Source organism: Eleutherodactylus coqui, chromosome 4 (genome assembly GCF_035609145.1).
Source record: "Eleutherodactylus coqui strain aEleCoq1 chromosome 4, aEleCoq1.hap1, whole genome shotgun sequence".
Taxonomy (NCBI): Eukaryota; Metazoa; Chordata; class Amphibia; order Anura; family Eleutherodactylidae; genus Eleutherodactylus; species Eleutherodactylus coqui.
In genome coordinates, this window is record NC_089840.1 from 210,170,887 (window position 1) to 210,193,288 (window position 22,402).

At 44.4% G+C, this 22,402-nt stretch overlaps 1 protein-coding gene across 3 annotated transcripts in view; it reads left to right on the forward strand.

Annotated features, from left to right (window-relative positions):
* HERC4 (HECT and RLD domain containing E3 ubiquitin protein ligase 4) overlaps positions 1 to 22,402 on the forward strand; it is a 62,634-nt gene that overhangs the window by 27,816 nt on the left and 12,416 nt on the right. The window contains exons 11-22 of one of the 3 annotated variants that reach the window (XM_066600683.1): positions 107 to 166; positions 2,508 to 2,619; positions 3,013 to 3,202; positions 4,859 to 5,031; positions 5,790 to 5,909; positions 8,915 to 8,938; positions 12,208 to 12,306; positions 12,421 to 12,588; positions 12,677 to 12,820; positions 15,423 to 15,589; positions 16,143 to 16,209; positions 22,049 to 22,131. In XM_066600683.1, the coding sequence (XP_066456780.1) occupies positions 107 to 166; positions 2,508 to 2,619; positions 3,013 to 3,202; positions 4,859 to 5,031; positions 5,790 to 5,909; positions 8,915 to 8,938; positions 12,208 to 12,306; positions 12,421 to 12,588; positions 12,677 to 12,820; positions 15,423 to 15,589; positions 16,143 to 16,209; positions 22,049 to 22,131 (1,407 nt within the window). Of the gene's footprint in view, positions 1 to 106; positions 167 to 2,507; positions 2,620 to 3,012; positions 3,203 to 4,858; positions 5,032 to 5,789; positions 5,910 to 8,914; positions 8,939 to 12,207; positions 12,307 to 12,420; positions 12,589 to 12,676; positions 12,821 to 15,422; positions 15,590 to 16,142; positions 16,210 to 22,048; positions 22,132 to 22,402 lie in introns of those variants that run through there. The other 2 variants (XM_066600684.1, XR_010792608.1) reach the window with 2 other exon arrangements.

Here is a 22,402-nt window from a genome sequence, read left to right on the forward strand (position 1 = left end):
AGGAAGAAACTTACATTAGGCATTGCAGTGTGGATCACTTGCACAGGACAGTATAACCTATAAGCCCTGACTGATCTTTTTTTTTCTTTTCATTTTGCTTTAATAGTGAAATTGACAAAGTATTCTCATCGGCTGCTTGTATAAATGGAAGCTTTCTCTCTACCAGGTGAGTATTATGCGTAAATGTTCCTGCTACTCATATCTATATTTTGAGAAGAGTGATTTGAGATAGCTGCAGTGGTAAAAGGTAGGAGGGGAGAATGTATCGGCTCACCGCCCAGATTGACAGTCTCAAGGTTCCAGTGCACGGATCCCACGCAGACCATACGCACAAGCAGAGGAGAATTCAGAATACTCCTACTCCATGGGAAAGAGACAAGTTCCTTTTCATTCAAAATTGGATTACACTGACATTCTCAACATACTCACGCGTGTTTCAAATGGAACGATTAAGGACACATACGGCATCTGAAGAACATGCAATCCTATCAAGGGAATCGCATGTCAAAAAGACCTCATGACAACAATTCCTTAGGCCTCATGTCCATAGGGAAAATCAGGCCCGCTACGGATTCTCCATGGAGAATCCGTAGCGGGTCCCTCCTGCCCCGCGGACATGAGCGCTTAAAAGAAGAATAAACTTACCTCTCACCCGCTCCGGATCTTCCCTTCGCCGCGGCTTCATCTTTTCTGTGTCGCGGCCGGATCTTCTTTCTTCGGGCCGGCGGATGCGCAGGGCACGTCGGTTGCGTGCCCCGCGCATGCGCCGGCCCGAAGAAAAAAGATCCGGCCGCGACGGAAAGAAGATGAAGCCGCGGCGAAGGGAAGATCCGGAGCAGGTAAATAAATTCTGATTTTGGTCTCCCGCGGATCCGGACGGCTTCCATAGGCTCAATAGAAGCCTGCGGGAACCGTCCCCGCGGGAGACCCGCATGAAAATGGAGCATGGTCCAAATTTTTTCATGCTCCATTTTTTTTTAAATCACTTTTATTGACCATCCGCGGGTATTTATCTACCCGCGGGTGGTCAATGTATCCCTATGGGATGCGGATCCGCGGGTAGGAGAAGAGTTAAAATCCGCTGCAGATTTTAATTCTTCTTTTGCCCGTGGACATGAGGCCTTAATGAATATTTGTGAGCAGTTCGAGTGTATCACAAAGCTGGGTCCTACGATCCCCATGTCATCAGTGGTAGTCCGCTCATAAATTTTAATTCACAATCTGATGGACTGAGAATGTGAGTAAGGCCTCCTTCCCACGAACGGATTTCCGCCGCGTAATTTGCGGCGAAAATCCGCTGCGTTGCCCGCAGCTATTAGGTTCTATTGAACCTAATAGCACAATGCTCACGATGCGTAATTCCACCGCGGAATTACGCACCGCGATTTCTCCCGTCGTCACCCGCAGCATGCTATATTTTCTGCGGGTGAGGACGGGCTGTACGCACTGACGGCTTCCATTGCAGTCAATGGAAGCCGTCCGTTCACGCTATCTCCCGCTGTAACCAGCGGGAGATAGCGTGAAAAAACGCTTTCCCGCCCACCGCCGCGCGTCATATGACGCCATATGACGCGGCCGGCCGCGTCACGTGACACGGCCGGTGACGCGGCGGCGGTGGGCGGTGACGCGGCGGCGGTGGGCGGGGAAGCGATTTCACGCTATCTCCCGCAGGTAAGTATAGGGGCTCTGGGGGGCGCCGTGACGGGCTTCACTGCGTAATATTACGCGGCGGACCCCGTCACGCTCGTGGGAAGGAGGCCTTAATCATTTAACGCAGTCCATACAGAGATGCTTTACTCAATCTTAATACATGACTTACCCATCAGTGTAAAGCAATCCGAATAATGATGCCCACTGAAATTGGGAATGGTGACACCAGTAGGAGTATGTTTCTTCTTTTTTTTTTTTTTACCTCTGCTGACTGCAAAGTGATCGTTCAGTTATTTCAGCTAGTACAACACTTTACAACCTTTATAAATGGGGTTTGAGACCCTAATTCAAGAAACTAAAACCATTATGACAGCACTTCCCATTATCACTTTAAAGACCCAATTTGAACGAGGTGAATGTCGAGCAAACTATGTCCGACACTGGTCCCCGCACATACTAGCTCTCATGCTGCTGCACGGGGGCTAGTATCGCTGGCTCACAGCGGGGCGGCTGGAGGAGATTTCACTTCTCGCTCTCCTCTGTCCCTCTCCATTGACTTAACACAGCGGTTGTTCAGTACTGAACGGCTGCTATTTACACTGAGTGATCATCGTTCAGCTCATCGTCCATCGTTTATGCTGCATAATCGTTGGGCAACGAGCTGAATTATGATTGTGACTGTACATTGGATATTGGCAATGTAGTATTTTAGTTTGCTCTTGTGATGTTGCGTTTGTCTTTTGGTGAGCATAAATGTATGCACTTGTGTCATGTTTTATGGGTATTTGAGTTAAATAATCTTTGTTGCTTACTATTACATTTCAGTATTGCTCTGTATAATTATTATTACTTTATAGCAATGATGATCATTACCGAACAAGTGCCAGGTTCTCAGGGATAGATATGAATGCTGCTAGACTCCTGTTTCACAAACTTTTGGATTCTGCACAGCCACAAACTGTACAACAGGTAAGTTTGGAGTCATTTTTACGAATGACTCGGTCAATAAATGACATTCTCTCCCCCACCGTTATAATCATCAGCTCTTAATTACACAGAATGTATAACTTATATGCATTATAAATTTAAATGTCCGTTTTCTTTTTGTGTGCGTTCCTGTTCAAAGAGGTTATCCTGGGGAAGGAAAACGTTACCCGATCCAGTCTGGGCCCAGCCGTGCTCCACTTACAGTTCTGACACCGGGTAGCATGGTACATTTCAGTACCTTAGCCTGCATCGGCTTTGACATAGAAGGGGTGTAGCTTAATTTGAATTAAATTATCCCCACATATTGGAGTGAAGGAGTTTCCTTTTTGTCACTATTGTCACTGCTTTTATCATTCCAATGTTTTTTACATTTAGGTGGCTGCCAGTTTGGAAAAGAATTTTATACCAAAACTACCAAGTTCCCCACCTGACATTGAAGCTTTGAGACTATACCTTACCCTACCAGAGTGCCCTCTTATGACAGATCCAAACAACTTTTCCTCTTTAGCAATTCCCTTTGGGACTGCGATTATTAACCTTGACAAGGCTCCATTAAAAGTTCTAGGTGAGTCTAACCTTTTTCTTTTTCTTTACAAGTAGTTTTTTGTCTGAAACAAGCACTGCCACTCTAGTAGATATTGACACACAACACGCTGAAAAAGTGGATGCAGCTAAAATGTAGCTGCAACTTTTTTTTTTTTTTGAGCTAAAAGGAATTGTAATTCATCTCCGTGCATTAGACCAGCATCCCCCCCCCCCCCCAACTCCAGTGCTCAGGGACCCCCAACAGTTGATGTTTTCAGGATTTCCTCAGTATTGCACAGGTGATGTAATTATTGTCGGTGTTTCAGACATTGCCACAGGTGTTTTTACCATGGGATATCCTGAAAACATGACCTGTTGGCGGTCCCTGAGGACTGGAGTTGGGGACTCCTGCATTAGACAGTCATGCATAGTGGAATAAAGGATGACAACAAGCAGCTTGTTCATACTGCTGCTTTTGTATTTGGTTCATCAGCTGTGTCCTAGTCACCGAACAATGGTGAAACCAGAAGTATCAGTTCTGGCATGTGCTGGATCCTCATGGTGCTGGATGAAATCCATTGACCACGTTGGGGGTCCATCTGGCTGCTGTTATGCTTTCCGATATTTTTCTGGATGAAATGGCACTGCATACAGCGCTATTTCATCCTAGATTTCAGCAGAAATCCGGAACGGAGTATCTGAATGGCACCTTCGAAGCAAATGTGAGCGAACCCTAAACATTACAGGAGTTTTCCAATGTTGTCGTCTTTTTTTTTTTTTTTTTTTTTTAAACAGGCTAAATAAATAAAGGAGTTGCACTTGCCTTTCCAGTCCCACACATCTGCTTTGTGGGCATGTCTCTGGTTGGCTGAGACTTGGTTTGCAGCCTCCCTCTCTTTCCTCTCCACACATAGTCTCTCTGCACTCTGTAATATGATCCCTCAGTGTCGGGCTCCAGTGACTTCATATCTTTTGTGGGTTTTCAATTCAGAGGTTGTGAACAATTACAGATGGTGAAATAGCCAGATATGTGTAGGGAGGCACATTTTCTTTAATCCCTTCCCAACCGCCTGATATAAATATACATCGGGTTCCTAGCGCCATAACTTTTTTAATTTTTCTGTTGACATAGCCATTTGAGGGCTTGTTTTTTGTGGGACAAGTCATATTTTTTAATGACCTCATTTTGGGGCACATATAATGTTTTGTAATTTTTCGTTTTTAGAGGGGGATTGGAAGAAAGAAAATCCCCATATTGTTTTTCAACTTCATTTGTGCAAATTCAGCATGCAGAATAAGTAATGTGATAACATTATTCTCTAGGTTGGAAGATTTATTTTTGTACACTAAAGCCTTTTTTCGTTTTTTAAGATTCTGTAGTGGGCCCCATGTTGTGCAGCCTGGTGTATAATGTACATCAGTCAACAAGACAGGGACAGTAATGACTGTAGAAAGACGCATGGCATAGATACATAGTATTAGCACATTTATACTGTACATTGTAGGAGCTTTGAACTAAAATCTATAAAGCATCAGACATACTTACATTGAGTTTTGATTCTTCATAGAGTATATGAAACCTTTAGAATTAAGTTGTTGCATTGATTCTGTCTCGCATTCTTTTCTTTATGCACGACTTCTATAACACATTTTGGCTGTGCCATATATTTATTCCCTCTATATGTCTTTTGGTTAGAAAACTGGTGGTCCGCTCTTGAGAAACCCGAGTTCATGCGGCTGGTGCAGCTGTTTAAAAACGTTGTGCTACATCTGTTGAAACTTGGAAAAATTGGAATTCCTCATTCGGAAGCAAGAGCTTTCAACACCTGTCTTAATACAACCCTGAAGGTTTTGGAGAGCCTGCATCGGGTATGTTTGCATTTATATAGTGAAGCGTACTCTGATTGGCTGCTATTGGTTCTCGACCTACCTTTAAGGCTGGGATCACACGGGGCAGATTTGCCGCGGAAATTCCGTCCGGAATTTCGCCGCGGCACGTCTGCCTGCGGCCGCTAATCCCGGGCTTAGCCAGCCACGTGGACGAGATTTCTGAGAAATCTCGTCCACACGGGACGGGAAATCTGCCGCGGCAGAAGCCGGTGCTGCGGCGTGGATTCGCCGGCCGCAACATGTTCATTTTTTTTTTTCTTCTTCCGCTGCGGCCGCGCTCTCCTCTATGGGAGCGCGGGCCGCAGCGGAAGAGCAAGTGGCCAGGCCGCTTCAAAACCTGCGGTTGAGTGCTGCGGGTTTTGAAGCAGCGCTTCTCCCGGTGGAAATCTTGCGGTTTTTCGCTGCGGCCAAATCGCTAGATTTCCGCCGGGATTCCGCTGTGTGTGAACCCAGGCTTAATGTTAATAGATATTTGCATGACACATGTGTTTGTGATAATAGATATTATATAAGTGGTGGAACTCTCTTATTACTACCTCCCTCGCCATTGTTGGACTTTATTCAAACAAGACAAGCCATTGGCAGTGCCGTCCGAAACCAAACTGTTCCAGGCTCCAATTACAACTCTGTACTATCGCCTAGTAGAGCATCACTAGCTTTACATGACATGATAAATATTTCCAATGAAGGTCACCAGTCCTCTAAAGCAGTGTAATAAGGGATTTTACCTTTTTCAGGTAAATGAAAGATCAGGACAGATTATACCTTATGATAAGTTCTACATTCATGAAATACAAGACTTTATAGAAATTCGCAATGACTATATGAATTGGATCCAGCAGCGGGCACTTGGTATGGTAAGTCAGGTCTTATCGACTGTAACTTTATCAACATATCTCAATGTATGATTGACAGGGCGTGTTCAAAATGATCTGAGCAGAATTGGAGGTGTCTATTAGGTGGTAATAAGATCTTTTTTCTGTACTTGAGGGTTATCTGTCGCCACCTTTTTTTTTTCTTTCAATTAATTTCACAAATGTTTCACCAATACATATTCGTAAAAAGAACACTACTTATGTCCTAAGCTCTTTTTATTTCTCCAAAACATAAACATTTATATTCTATAGTTAAAAAGTGGTGACAACCCACAACTACCCTCTTTTTTAGTTAGTTGTATGTTGTTAGTATACTGTATACTATTTGCTTACCGTGTTAAGAAATCCTTTGCTGCTGTAGAAACAATGGGTAATTAGTAAGTAGATTTGATACCTTAATCTTCTTTAGGTGCCCACTGATCCTCAATAGCTATTGGACAAATGCTCTTTTGGCTGACGGTTATTTTCCCCATACACACAAATGCTTATTTCAGCCGAGTGTTTGTGTTTTCCATGTGCTGATGGGAATAAGCCGCTGTCTAACGCCTCTGGCGGTGGCTTACCTCCAGGGAGAATGAAAGGAACGGGTGTTGATGATCAACATGACTGTTCCTTCTTTTCTCTGCCATCAACTCTCTGGGAAGAGAGTTGTGAAGTTCCCATACACATACCAAATCAGCAAGTTGGATGACATCTCCCTCACCTATTGAGGCATTTAGGCTTACTCCTATCCAGAATTGTACATTCTTAATAGCTTTTCTGAAGGAAGATATTTTTTTAAACATTGAAATGTGTCTTCATTTTATGCCCTTTTTCCTTTAAAAAAAATGCCCTACCTTTTCAAAGGCCAATTATTGTATAATGGTACGTTTTCATGATTTACCCCTTTAACTACCAGCCATTTTTGGTTTTTTTGTTACATTTTTTTTTTCATTCTTGCCTTTTATGAGCCAAAACGACTTATTGTTTGTTTATTTTTTAACTTTTCACTCACATAGGCCGCCTGCAGATGGGCGGGTCGGATCCGGCGGTGTGAATTCACGCCGCGGGACCCGAGCGCCTGCAGGGACCAGCGCGTACTCAGCCGTGCCCGCCGCCGGCGGCTAAGTGGCATTTCTGTGTGAGGCTCTGCGAGCCCCGCACAGAAATAGAGCATGCCGCGATTTGTTTGCCGCGTGGCCAAATCGCGGCCGGCTGCATAGGATTGCGTTTGTTAATGCAATCCTATGCAGGCTTCCAGCAGCGGAAATTCCGCGGGAAATCCCGCCGCGGAATTTCCACTCGTGTGCAGGGGGCGATAAGCGTGGAAGGGCCTGTTTTTTGTGGAATGAGTCTTTTTATAATAGTACCATTTAATATACTATATATAAGGGGAGTGGCTTGCTTTTGCAGAGTTTATAGTGCGGTAAAAATGACATGTAACCTTAATTCTATGGGTCTATAGCATTACAAAGATACTGTGTTTACAGATTTTTATTTTGTTTTACTACTTTTTAAAAAATGTATGCTTTTATTGAAGAAAAAAAATATTACTTTTTGTTGCCATATTTTGAGCTCTGTAACTCCTATTTTTCTGTTGATGGGGCTGTGTGAAATTTCTTTCTAGCTGAGTGAGCTGCAGTTTTTGTTGCTATTTTATTTCTTTTGTTTGCATGTGACTTTTTGATCACTTTTTGTATTACCTTTTCTTAGAATATGGAGGTAACTAGAGATGAGCGAGCGTACTCGGAAAAGCACTACTCGCTCGAGTAATTTGCTTTATCCGAGTATCGCTGTGCTCGGGTCTGAGGATTCGGGTGCCGCTGCAGCTGACAGGTGAGTCGCAGCGGGGAGCAGGGGAGAGCGGGCGGGAGAGAGGGAGAGAAAGATCTCCCCTCCGTTCCTCCCCGCTCTCCCCTGCAGCTCCCCGCTCTGTGCCGGCACCCGAATCTTCAGACCCGAGCACAGCAGTACTCGGATAAAGCCAATTACTCGAGCGAGTAGTGCTTTTCCGAGTACGCTTGCTCATCTCTAGAGGTAACCAAAAAAAACTGCAACTGTGGGGATTTTTTTTAAATTTAATTTTAATTTTTTTTAATTGAATAACCTTTTATTTGACTTTTACTTTTTTAATATAAAGCATTTGAACTCGCACTTGCTACGACAATACACTGCAATACTGCAGTATTTTTAACGTTCACCTATTAAGCTTAATATGGTTAAATAAATGCCGGCCCTTCATTAATCTCAGGGCTACCATAGTAACCCTTGACACCTGGTGATCACATCAAGGGGGACTGATGGTGAGTCGGAGTGGGGAACATCTTCCTTCCAGCTAACGTCTTACATGCTGCGATCAGGATTGACAAAACATGTAAGCTTTAAACTGCCATGAGTGGAGCTAGCTCCAATCACATATGTTTGTGGCGGGTGTCAGCTGTGTCAAACTGCCGGCACTCATCGAGTATACAGTGAGTTCAAACCCAATCTGCACCTGCAACTTAACCCTTTCCAATCCACTATCTGACGTCTTCCTTAATACTGATTAAAGCTTGTACAGCTCCAATGTCAGAAGACGTCTGACAGGGTATTCCTTCTGTCTATTGCCAGCCACTCTGCTGTCAGAGCCTCTCTGGTGCACACACTTGCTTTAGCCAGCAGATGGCAGCATTGTGTAACAGCAAAAAGAGAAAGCCTTTTAGGAAACCCTGAATCCAAAATTGGATTGTAAAGGGTTAACCTGCAAACAGGTTAAATATTCCATTAAAATAATCACAGCCAAAATTATAATTTCATGTGTAGAAATCTCATTTGTAATGCTTTATACTAGTGTATATATGTAAAAATACACTGTATATTTTATTTGGCTAGGTCTCTTGGATTGCACATAATGAGTAGGTACAACTATTCTATGTTAATAAGAAACCGGGAAAATATTGAGTGCTCTTTAAATGGTTATTGGGAGTTCAGGTACTAATTAGCACTTTCCTCCTACTGCATTTTCTTAGGACGTAAACCAGGGATTACTTGAGGTAAGACTAGGATTTTGCTTTAATTTTGTTTTCCCTGCCATATTCATGCAACCTAAACTCGCCTAATATCATTTTGCGGCAGATTCGAGTCCACATGCTTCGAGAAATGTGACTCTTGTAATAAACTTACATAATATAAGCATTGTCATTTGCTGTCATTTACTGTGTCAGCTAGAAGCAGAAATGACCCTGTTGAAAGTATTAACACATTCTTTTTGGGCCAGGTGGGAACTTTCTAATTTGTTTTTTGCCATTAGCTACTTTGCACTTAAAGGGATCATCCAGACTTAAAAAAACATGGCTGCCTTCTTCCAAGCATAGCCCCACCTTTGTCAGTAGGGTTGTGTGTGTGGTATTGCTACTCACAACTCCATTGAAGTGAATGTGAGCTGAGCTGCAATACCAGACACAACCAATGGACAAGGGTGGTGCTGTATTTGGAAGAAAGCGGCCATGTTTTCTAATCCTGGAAACTCCTTTTTAAAGTAATTTTGCCACATTGCGTATTTGACTTCATTTCAGCTTAACAGACTACGTTGTAAACAACCTGAATTAACTTTAAAATGCATATATTTTTATTAGTGAGCAATTCAAAATTTTAGGCTCAACTAGTCACTAAGGTTTACCTATGTCTGTTGGGTGCAAGATCTCGAGTATGAATAGACCTCTCCAACCCATCCCATAAATGCTTGATTGGGCTCATGTTGGACAAATGTGCAGGCCATTCATGGGAACTGTCCAGAATGCTCCTTTAACCAATTTTGGACAACTTGGGCCTGATGGCATGGTGCATTATCCTGCTTACATATCCCATCATTGTGGAAGTATATGGAGTCCTTGAAGAACTGCAAATGGTTAGCTGTGAAATGAAGCAGGCACAGGTTAATGACATGTTTAGGCAGACTAGTGGACCCAACCCATGCCATGAGAACATACCCCACCCCAGTATGGAATCACCACTAGCCTGCAGAGTGCCTTGTTGACCACTGGGGTCTATGGCTTCATAGGGTCTGCACGACACATGAAACCTTCCATTAGCCCAAAACAATTGGTACCATAAATCATCCGACCACACCACTTGTTGCCGGTCCAGTTAGTTACTGTATGAACCCAGGTGAGGTGCTGTGTTTGGTGTCCTAGTGTGAAGACATGCACTCTGATGGATTTTCTGCTCCCATATTCCATGGAAGCTAAAGAATGCTGCACTGACCTTTGGGGTATCTTTATGGTGTTTCTACATTGAATATGGATGCGTTTTTTGCCGAAGTCGCTTGTCTGTTTTGCATGAACAATGCTAGCCAGACACTGCTGGTCACAGTCATTAAGCATCCGTGGTGCTGTCCACTATGACCGGTAGTGCTTTCAATGACATTCCCGGTACACACATGACACTGGATCGAGGAATGCCCTCACAACTTCGGAAATGGAATGTCCCATATGATCTTCGATAATTCTCGTTGCCTTCCCAAGAGCACGCTGGCCAGTGTTTAATCTCATGACATAATGTATCCAGGTGTGGGTGTTCCCAAGCTGCTACCTGAGGTCACGCCACTTTATAATCCGTTTACATACCATTATCCCATGACTTTGGGCTTGGCGTATGCCACAGACAGTGACCACAAGGTCCTCTTCAATTGTATTGTGGTACGATTATACACTGACACTATATCATGTGCTAGGTAAAATATAACATCAAGGTCACTAAACTAGAATCCAGATAACTCGTATAAAATAAATAACAGCAATTCCCCTTTTTATCCTGTTTTTCTTTTCTTGTGATCCTAATATACTCCTACTGAAACTGGGAAATTTGTAAAGAAAGCTCTTCCATGTGCTTCAGGAAATCGGTCATTTCTTCCCTTTCCACCGCGCAATATGGTCTAGTTTTGAGACTATTGACTGCAGCCCTAGCCTCCCCCCTTAGGGTCCTTTTACACGGTACGACCAGTCGGGCACAGATGCCCAATACGTCAGCCCAGAGCTAATCATTCCTGTGCTTCTGCAATCGGTAACGCACACGGATCATTAAGACCCGCTCCTCAGGTATGTAGCAGCAAAAACTAAAGCGATCAGCAGGGAATTAACTCATCTGTTCTCTGTATGATTTCCACAGGACTTGGTCAACAATTCTCTGCCTATTCCTGAAACAAATATTATGGACAAATTAATTTACTGTTGACTTTTATCTATTTGTAGGTTTGGGGATCCGTCAAGAGCTTATTCTATAAATGGGATGACACAACCTATATAAAATTTGAGGAATGAAAAGAAAATGGCATGCACTCGTAATACCCAGCCCTACTGAGCTAAACATGTTGATGATGCTGTCCTATTAATTAATCATCTTGTATGTTAAAATGATTCTCTGATTCTGTATGGTTCCTGCTTCAAAGGTTCATTTGGAGCATGTTTAGATAATGCGCAATTCCTGGCTAATAGCCCTCTTTCTATTGGCTTATCGGGGGCAGCACAGTTTCTGGATTGGTAGAACTATATATGTGTTTTCCAGACAGCGTCCGCTGATACTGCTGGGATACACGGGGGTCAGAGCGGAAGCCACTGCTCCGAATCCTATATAATGACTGGTGCTTAGAATTGCAGGTGCAGCTCTCATGAATTCAGTATGAGTTGCGCCTGCAATTACAAGTGCTGGCCACTACATGGTTTGGAGCAGGGGGTTCCACTCCAACCCCGGTGTATCCTGGTGCTGACAGGTGGCAAACCGTGTAGCGGCGGGTTCCACTCCGACCCCGGTGTATCCTGGTGCTGACAGGTGGCACTCCCTGGGAAACTCCGTTTAATCTTTCCTGTTGTCAGCAGTGAGTGGCTCGCACATGGCAGTGGGAATTTTTTTAACGCTTGTTCCCAACTGGATAAATCCAACATAGACTTTGTGGCTTTACTGTGTCATATTGCTGGAAGCGTGCCCAACTTGAGAAGGGGCTCTCTAAACTAGGCTGTCGCTGCAATGCCTTCTTAGGATGTATAGGATTTTGGATGTGATGGAAAACGGATGTAAAATATGAGGATTTCATAATTTAGTCAGTCCTACATAAAATCATACTAGATACAAAAACTCTGAGACCAGTGGCTGCTAACCATCATGACATTCCTGCATGTTTGCATGAATTTCCCATTTATATATGAATAAAATATATAGTTACGCAACTCCATTATTCTTGTAAGGTTCATTTTAAATGTATGGATTTTGCCAGAATTTACAGACTTCTTCTTCAATCATACAGCAAGTCTTCCCCTCTGTCATTCAGGGACCAGATGGTTCACTCACAATCTGTACCTACCCGTTCGTTTTTGATGCTCAAGCAAAGACGACTCTGCTACAGACAGATGCCGTCATACAGATGCAGGTATGTTGCACAATCGGCCTAAATTTACAGGCGCGTTGCTGGATAACGGCCACTGATGCGTCTTCATATACATAATGACACATGTTAATTTCAACACGCGTTATATTTTATTAGATGGCAATTGATCAAGCCAACAGACAAAATTTTTCATCCATGTTTCTCCCAGTGGTTGAATCGGTGGATCCTTGCCTAATTTTAATAGTACGTAGAGACAACATTGTAGGGGATGCTATGGAAGTTTTAAGGAAAACCAAAAATATTGATTACAAGAAACCCTTAAAGGTAAAGTATGAGTTTAGACTTTTTCTTTGCATCATTCAGTCATGTCCTTTCTGTTCTGTAATACTACATTTTGTGCGGACCGTTGTAGGTCATCTTTGTGGGTGAAGAAGCTGTTGATGCTGGTGGAGTACGTAAAGAGTTTTTCTTACTGATCATGAGAGAACTTCTAGATCCAAAGTATGGAATGTTTCGTTTCTATGAGGAATCCAGACTTATTTGGTTTTCAGATCAGGTACAGAGTGTTTGGGTTTTTTTTAGTATTTTATGTAGGTTTTAGAGCTCAAATCTAATGAAATGATGTGTTAAGTTTGCTGGGAACTGAAAGAATTAGATGTTTCTACTAAGAAAGCACCAAAACAATATATATGCGTTTTACTACATTGTATTTTATTTCTCTATTTGAAGTCAGTGGGATGAGATTGACACAAAGCTGTACAGAAAAAAAATGTGTAAATCTGCTTAAATCACTGAATGTAAATGGTAGAAAAATAAATATTCACGTAAAATGCCCTTTGATGTTTCAGCCAAAAATATCATTACTGCTTAGCAGTGAATAAAACGTGTTATATGGATATAATGGTGGGGGACACCACATTCAGGGGTCTACTATGAGCCAGAGCGGAGAGTTTTTCAAGATGGCCATTTATGTCTGGCCAGATGTGGCTTGTTGGGGGCCAGCTTCTATTTAAAAGGGGTTTTCTTCAAGAAACAACCTTATCTTTTAAAGTCCTTTTTTTAAATTTGGTTTGTGGGGGTGCTTTCACTTACAAATTCAATTTGCAATAGAAGTGGATAAAGCAGTGCAATAAAGACTTGTGTGTTATAGAAAAAAGGCTTTTTTTGCATATTTTTATGCTGTGGAGTTTTATTTGATAATGTTTCAGTATTTGAGCAAGTGAAGACTTTTTGCCAACTACCTAAATGTGTTGGGTGTTTTAAAAGTCACATTTAAAGGTAAACTTTTAGCAATGGAAGCCAATAACTGCGCTACAATTATGTAGGATCTCTTTTTCCAACACTAGCTTTGCTATGACTGTGGATAAAAGTGTATCTCTGTATTAGCACTTTAAAAGTTTCCCGCTTTGCATAAAAATGAGGCAGGCCGGACCTCTCTGCTAGATGCATGTTTTGTACGTCATCCACATCCAGGAAAGTTGAACTTTGGGGGAAAAACATGTAGCTAGCAGAGACACACATGGGGACTTATTGCCCCCCCCCCCCAGCAAGCTGGGTACTCATTTTGCCAACCTCGGAAGCAGAGACGTAACTTGAAGCTCCTGGGCCCTAATGCAAAACCTGGAACGGGGCCCCCAATTATAATGCTTTATTCATAGTACTGGGCTTCCTATATGGAGAAGAGAGGCCTTATGGGCCCCCTAAGGCTCCTGGGCCCAGGTGCAACCGCATCCCCTGCATCTTCTTTAATTACGCCCCTGCTCGGAAGGATGGAAGGCTGAATCGGCCTTGAGTCGGCTACCTGAACTATGCGGTGATTGAACCTTCAGGTCATGAGTGAGACCGTAACACTTTATTCTGCTGTCTTAACGCTCTGCACCACACGAGAATATAATATAACTTTGTGGTGTCCCTAGTTGGTCTAAATAAATAACAAGTTTTCTAATAATTGTATTAAAAATTACAGTTAAATTGTTTTATTTTGTAAAAGTGACCACACATGCAATATCACTGTACTCATCATGGCCTGTATAATTACCTCCATATGTCACTGTACAAAGCCAATTATACCAAGACCAACACTACCAAATACGGCACTGCTTAATGTCTGTGTAATCTCCCTAACCATAGTTACCCAGGTAGTAGTAATGTTACCCGTGTGGCCCACACCATAATAGTATCCCCTTTTTGTGCTCCCTGTAGGCCACGCACAGTACTCACCTGTCTAACTCCTCCCGTTCTGATCCTCTGTAATCAGCGTACCTGTGTTGCTCACCCACTGACTTCTGGGTAGAATGATCTTGTGACAAGCACAGCGATCACATGATCTCTCCTCCCAGAAGTCGGTGGGTGAACAGTGAGGAGATCACTTGGCCTTCAAATTTCCAGCATCTCAATCCGATTTAGGCATCTGAAAAAACAAGAATGATCCCTGAAGGCTGCTCCTCACAGCTTACAGGACTTAAAGGGTCTGCTCCAGCAGTCTGGATGCCTCCAGTGGTGTTGTGGGGTGCATGCCTCGACAGCTCAGATCTGTTTTGGCAGCACAAAGGGAACTTGTACAGTGTTATGGCTAATTAATGTATGTAAAAATACAAGCTGCAAAGTTTTAGGCCTCATGTCCACTTGCATGCATGGATTCCACTGCTAAATCCCGCAGTGGAATCTGGGCTTGCCTGCGGACATGGAGAGGAAAAGCCATTTTCTTACCTCTCTGGATCCAGCGCGGGTCTCCTCCATCACGGCTGGATCTTCTTTCTTCAGCACAGCTGACGCGCCCAGCGCATGCGCAGTGCTTTTTTTTCCCCCTCCAGTCTCCTGTTTTCCCGCGGAACAGTGACAGCTGCCAGCAGTCCGTGGATCAGACAGCTTCCATTGACTTCAATAGAAGCTGTCCGCGCAGGATCCGCAGGAAAGTGAAGCATGCTGCGATTTCTTCCTGCACATGCGACACGCACGCTGGGGAAAAATCATATCCGCAAGCTTTCTACTGTCCTGCGGACGCTAATGCGTCCCTATGGGCGGCTTGATTTACAGATCTCCCGCACGGGTACCACAAATCAAATCCGCCCGTGGACATTGAGCTTTGGTCTCTTAGGAGTATTTCAAGATATGTTCTAGTTTTGTCATATAATTAATTGTCTTTTTGTTTCTCTCAGACCTTTGAGGACAGCGATTTGTTTCATCTCATAGGTGTGGTTTGTGGATTAGCAATTTACAACTTCACAATCGTTGAGCTTCACTTTCCTTTGGCCTTATATAAGAAACTTTTGAAGAGGAAACCCACCTTGGATGATTTAAAGGAGCTGATGCCAGATGTTGGCAGGTGAATGAAAACATTCATATTAACTGTTCATAACGAAGTTCTGACTTCTTATGTTTAATTGCCTGGGATCTGTAAGTGAGACTGGACTGACACTTGGATGATTTTGGGTGCTAAAGCACTCAAAGATTGTTCCAGCGCTATAGTTCCTGTGCTTTCACACCAGAGATGATCGCCTGTTTACGCTGGCCAATCGTTTCATTTTTATGTTTACTGAACGAACGATAAGCGAGCGAATTATCATTGGTCTTTCAGTCGCTGGCAGCATTTAAACAATCTTGCGATCCAGTGAGAATATGAATGCTAATCGTTCTGTTTAAAAAGGCCCTGTGGATATCGTACTGGTGACCATCACCTTGATAGTTCATGGTCTCGTTTTCATATATGGCACCAAAGCTAGCTGCATCGATTGCTCAGGAATGGATGGAATGGCGAGGGGCTAAACTAAAAAGAAAAATGGAAATGGTGGCGCTATAAATGGATTCGGAGGTCTGCAATTATTGAAAGATGTGATAGGTCCCCTTAAGACTTTACAACAAATGTTATTGTGTTTCAGGAGCATGCAGCAGCTGCTGGACTACATGGAAGATGACATCGAAGAGACGTTCTATCTCAATTTTACAGTATGTATCCCTTCTTAAAAATGTCATTGATGACCTACCATGTTTAACTACAGCCAAGTCCTACTGGAGCCTGAAAACTCCTCATTACGGAAGAATCTAATTTATCTGGTCTTTATTAGAAGTTTTAGGCTTAATGTTTGATAACCGATTTTCTCATCTATCCAATTTTCCAAATGGTACTTAACCCCTTAATGACGCAGCCCCTTTTTCCCCCAGTCGTCTCCACGACAGCACCAATTGAGATTGCCTCCTCCTGATAGGACAGGAACAAACTGAGAGGTTAAAAGCTCCCCCCCTTCCCCACTTTCCTCAGTGTCTTCCTGTCCTGCCAGGAGGCAGGATCTCTGAGAGGAGCTGGTGGAGAAGCCAGCCAGGATTACTTACAGGCGGATCGGAAGGCAGTGGCTCACCCTGTCCTCCCTTCCCAGCCAGACGACTCCCGGGACGCCACATGGGGTGGTAACCCCCGGGCCAGGTTCCTCCCGCGGCGGCCCATGGGGGGTACAAAGCGGGAGCCTCAGTCCCCCTCGTCCTCCCTGCAGAAGTTACAGCGCGGCGCTCCAGGAAGCCCTCCGACGGCGGGGGGGCGGGGCGCCGCGTCACGTGCCCAGCGCGATGACGTCATCACATCTGCATCAGGAGCGGAGGGGGCGGGGCTTAGCGCAGGAGCGCGAAAATTTTAAAAAAATAGGAACATGAGAGAAGCCAGAACAAACCAGCACTACAGGTCGCAGGGTGTCTGCAGCACCGGTATAGTAATGAGTGCTCCAGCCCCAGAGACAGCTGAAACCTCAGCCTCAGCGGCCGTAAGTAGCCAGTGCGGCAAAAAATACAATGCAATTATCCAGTGTATTGTGTATGGAAAATTGCATATTTACCCGCAAAAATACAATGCAAATATCCAGTGTGTTGTGTATGGAAAATTGCATATGTACCCGCAAAAATACAATGCAAATATCCAGTGTGTTGTGTATGGAAAATTGCATATGTACCCGCAAAAATACAATGCAAATATCCAGTGTATTGTGTATGGAAAATTGCATATTTACCCACAAAAAATGCTTTATTTGTCAGGGGGATATAAAAAGACATCACCCCCAGAACAAAACTCAGAAAATGCGCGGATTGCGGGATAAAACTGCCAGCTACGTACCAGAGGCCTCTGTGCAAGGCATGCGTAGCTAGGCTAGTTAAAGAGGAATCAGGAGGACGTTAGGAAGCTGCTGAAAGAAGAGGTAGATCAGCCCTAACGTCACAGCTGGCGCCGCCAGTGAAACGCCAGAAAAGGGCGTATGTTCCTGACGAGCCTTCCGACTCAGAGAGTTCCATCGGTCGGAGCAAGAGGAACAGGCGGCCGAGGAGTCCTCAGATTAGGAGGACTACAAAAAATACTTATTCCATCAGGACGACTTAATGGAATTGATTAAGTCAGTCAGGGCTACCCTAAAAATGGAAGAGCCCAGAGAACCACGTACCCTACAAGATGAGATATTTGGGGGACTAGGGGAGAGGCGCAAGCATACCTTCCCTGTCCACAAGAATATCACCAAAATAATCCAAAAAGAGTGGAGGACGCCGCACAGTTAAAAGATCTCATGGATCGCAAAGCTGAGGGCCTTCTAAAATCATGGGAGGCAGCGGCAAACAGACTTAGGCCAGGGATCGCAGCCACTCGTGTGGCGCGAACTCTGGGGGTACGGCTAGAACAGCTACAGCTACACCTAACCAATAAGACGCCGAGGGAACAGATCCTAAATTCCCTTCCGGTCCTGCGTATGGCAACAAATTTCCCAGCGGACGCCGCGGCCGAAACTGTCAAACTCTCAGCGACAGCTACAGCCCGGTCTAACTCAGCCAGAAGAGTGTTATGGCTGAAATCGTGGTCAAAAATAAGCTATGCGCCCTCTCGTTCTACGGCCAGTTTTTGTTCGGACCGGACCTTGACAAAATTCTAGAGAAGGCGGCCGACCAAAAAAAAAAAAAAAAACCCCGGAAGAAAAACCACAGAGAGGGAAGACCTTCTTCCGGGCCCCAAAGCAACAGCCAGAGACCTACCGAGGCAGGGGCAAGACAGGCCGCTGGAGTTACCCCAAGGGGGGCAGAGGAAGGAATATCCTCTTTTACCCCCACCAGGGGGAGCCAAATCAGAGACCCTGACGCCATCCCCGTAGGGGCAAGGCTGGAGGGCTTTGTGGATCAAGGGGCCGCGATTTCCGAAGGCCCATGGATCCCAAAGATCTTACAGCAGGAATACCGGATAGAACTGGTGTCCCTCCCCAGAAGAAAATTCATTATCACGGGAGGCTCCAAACAGTTACACCTACTAAGGCAAACCGTTGGGGACATGCAACAACTATAAATGCAATATCCCCCGTACCGCAAAACGAGGAGACCCAGGGCCATTATTCCAGGCTTTTCCTAGTAAGGAAACCCTGTGGGAAACAGCGGATGATAGTGAACCTGAAACCTCTGAACACCTGCATCAGATACAGGATATTCAAGATGGAGTCCATCTCCTCAACGATAAAGTTGATTCCCAAAGGAGCCTACAGGGCATCCATCGATTTAAAGGATGCTTATTTCCACGTACCGATCCACGAGGGGTCCCGGAAATACCTAAGGCTCGCAGTGGATATGGGCAAAGAAATAGAGCACCATCAATTCAGATACCTGCCCTTCGGGATCTCCTCAGCACCCAGAATCTTCACCAAAATTATGGCGGAGGTAGCCGCCTACCTGAGGAAGAAGTCGGTCCAAATAATAGCAGAGTCCAGAGAACTCCTAACGGCTCCTGCCTAACCGAGGAGAGAATACAAAAAATCCGACTGCTAGTCAAAACCTTTTTACGGAGACAATTATGCACAATTCGGGAAGCCAGGTCTCTCCTGGGAAGCTTGACTTCAGGCATTCCAGGAGTGGCATGGGCCCAGGCTCACACCAGAGCCCTGCAAGCCTCAGTCCTATCCACGTGGGACAAAAAGCAGTCCTCTCTAGGGACAAGAATGTACATTCCAAGCGCGACGAAAACATGCCTGCGTTGGTGGGCATCCCCAGAGAACCTGCGGAGAGAGGTTCATTGGCTACAAAACCCAGCCACTCGCATCACAACGGATGCAAGCGCCTGGGGATGGGGAGCGCACGTGGGGAACCAGTTCTTTCAGGGCCCATGACCTCAAAGAACAAAAGAACAGTCCTCAAATCACAGGGAACTACAGGCCGTATGGCAGATCCTACAGCAGTTAGGGAACTCGCTACGGGACCAGCATATAAAGATACTGTCAGACAATATCACCGCGGTCGCCCATATACGACACCAAGGGGGCACAAGATCTCCCGCTCTGCAAAACCTTGCACAGAAAAATTTCCACTGGGCAGAGGGCCGGATCCTCTCGATCACGGCAACCCATTTGAAGGGGACGCTAAACCAAAAGCGGCCTTTCTCAGCAGGAGGCAAATAGACCCAGGAGAATGATCTCTCTCCCTGAAAGCATTCAGAATCCTGATCAATCAGTGGGGGATCCCACAATTGGACCTGTTCGCAACCAGGGAAAAATGCCAAAGTAAGCAATTTCTTCTCCCTCCGGCCAGGAGATCGTCCGACAGCAGTAGACGCCCTAGGCCAAGACTGGGGAGAGGGGCTGGTGTACGCCTCCCCCCCCCCCCTATACCGTTGATCCCCAGAGTCTTACAATATTTCAGAACCCAGGTATGCACACTAATCCTGGTGACCCCCTTCTGGGCCAAAAGAAGCTGGTTCGGTCTTGTAGCAACTGAGCGTCCAGGACCCAGTCATCTTCCCTACCTGAACAGGTCTTCTATCGCAGGGCCCACTGAGCCATCTGAGCCTAGACAGGCTCCACTTAACAGCATGGCTCTTGAGGAATCCTCACCAAAAGAGAAGGGATTCTCAGACAGAGGAGTAGAAACGTTAATGTCCAGCAGAAAAAAGACTACCCACCTTATCTACCAGAAAGTTGGAGAAGGGTCTCCTCATGGAGACAGGGAAGGGATCGCGGGGATTCTGTCCCGGACATCCCTCTAATCTTAGAGTTCTTGCAGAGGGGCCTAGAGACGGGCCTCTCTCCAAGCACCCTGAAGTTCCAGGTCACAGCCCTTAGCGCCATATGTGACACAAAGTTCTCAGACAACAGATGGGTCAACAGGTTCCTAGCAGCAGCAACTAGATTACGGCCTGGGCCCATAAATCTTTTTCCAGTCTGGAACCTTAACTGGGCCCTAGGGGCCAGGACAACGGTACCATTCGAGCCGATCGAAGCACTACCCATAAAAATGCTTACTGTTAAGACCATTTTCTTAGTAGCCATCACCTCCGCAAGACGGGCTAGCGAGCTGTAGGCCTTGTCCATTCGCCACCCGTTCCTGAAAATCTCGGCCACCGAATTACTACTTAAAACGGACCCGGCGTTTATGCCAAAAGTAGGATCACATTTTCATAGGTCCCAGGACATAATAATCCCCTCAAATTTTAGTAAACCTAAAAATGAGGAAGAAAAAACCCTCAACTGCCTGGACGTTAGGAGAGCAGTCCTAGGCTACATAGAGGCGACAAGCCACTGGAAGCGGGACGACAACTTGTTCATCCCGTTCAGTGGCCCAAATAAAGGGAGCAAAGCAGCAAAAAGCTCCATAGCCAGGTGGATCCACCGGGCCATCATAGAGTCCTATAAGGCCCTCGGGAAGGAAATCCCTTTAGCTCTTAAAGCCCATTCTACAAGGGCAGTAGCATCCTCATGGGCCGAACATAGCTCAGCTTCGGTCGAGCAGATATGCAAAGCCGCAGCCTGAAAGAAACCCCACATGTTTATTAAACACTATAGGGTAAAAGTGCAGCAGGACGAGGACATGGCCTTCGGCCGCAAAGTCCTCTCGGCAGCAATCCCACCCTAGGAAAACTTTAGTTGGTACGTCTCAATTGGTGCTGTCGTGGAGACGACTGGGGGAAAAAATGGATTATACCTACCTGATAATCAGGTTTCCAGTAGTCTCCACGACAGCACCCGTACCTTCCCTCCCTAAATTGATAGAAAAGAAACTATATAATATAAAAAAATATATATATATATATATATATATATATATATATATATATATATATATATATATATATATATATATATATATATATATATATATATATATATATATATATAATATGATATAATTTTATTAAAAAAAAATAAATAAAAAAAATAAAATAAAATAAAAAGAATAATAAAATTTTAAGTTGAGCTCCTACCCCGGCAATTCGTTAGAATCCACTGAGGAAAGTGGGGAAGGGGGGGAGCTTTTAACCTCTCAGTTTGTTCCTGTCCTATCAGGAGGAGGCAATCTCAATTGGTGCTGTCGTGGAGACTACTGGAAACCTGATTATCAGGTAGGTATAATCCATTTTTTCTTTTTCCATTTTCGTTTTTTCCTCCCCTATTCAAGAAAAATCGTAACGCCTTTATTTATCCATCGGTGTCCCTGTATTTGGGCTTGTTTTTTGCGTGATGAGTTGTATTTTTCAATGGTGCTATTTAAAGTACCATGTAGTGTACTGAAAACTTAAAAAAAATTCTAAGTGGAGTAAAATGAAAAAAAGACATTTCGCCATCTTTCAATGCGTCTTGTTTCTACGGCGCACAAACCGCAACAAAAGTGACGTCATAACTTTATTCTATGGGTCGGAACGATTACTATGATACCAAACTTGTATAGGTTTTGTTTTTTTTTCTGTACTACTTTTTTTTTTCTTTCAAAGACATTTAATTTTTTTATATATCACATATATAAATGTACACTTTGTTCCAAAACAACTTTTCCTCTTTTTACGCAGGTTACAGTGGATAACTTTGGAACCACAGAAGTCAGGGAACTAGTTCCTAATGGTGCAGAGACATCTGTAAATCAGAAAAACAAGTAAGTTCTTTGTGGTTGATTAAACTACCAGGTCAGGCATGGCTGCTAGGCTTTCCATATGTAAAAGAGAGTTGATACTTTAAAGCAACCCTTCAGTTTTAGGACAAAATTCTGTGTTGGCCCGGAGGAGGTGGAGGGTTATTATCTGCAGTTGCTCTTTGCCATTTCCCCAATATTCCAGTTTAAGCACCCGTTTTCAACTCTCCAAGATGGCTGCAGCAATTTTCTAACTACCCAATGCACAATGCGCACTGCTTTATGATTGGCCAGT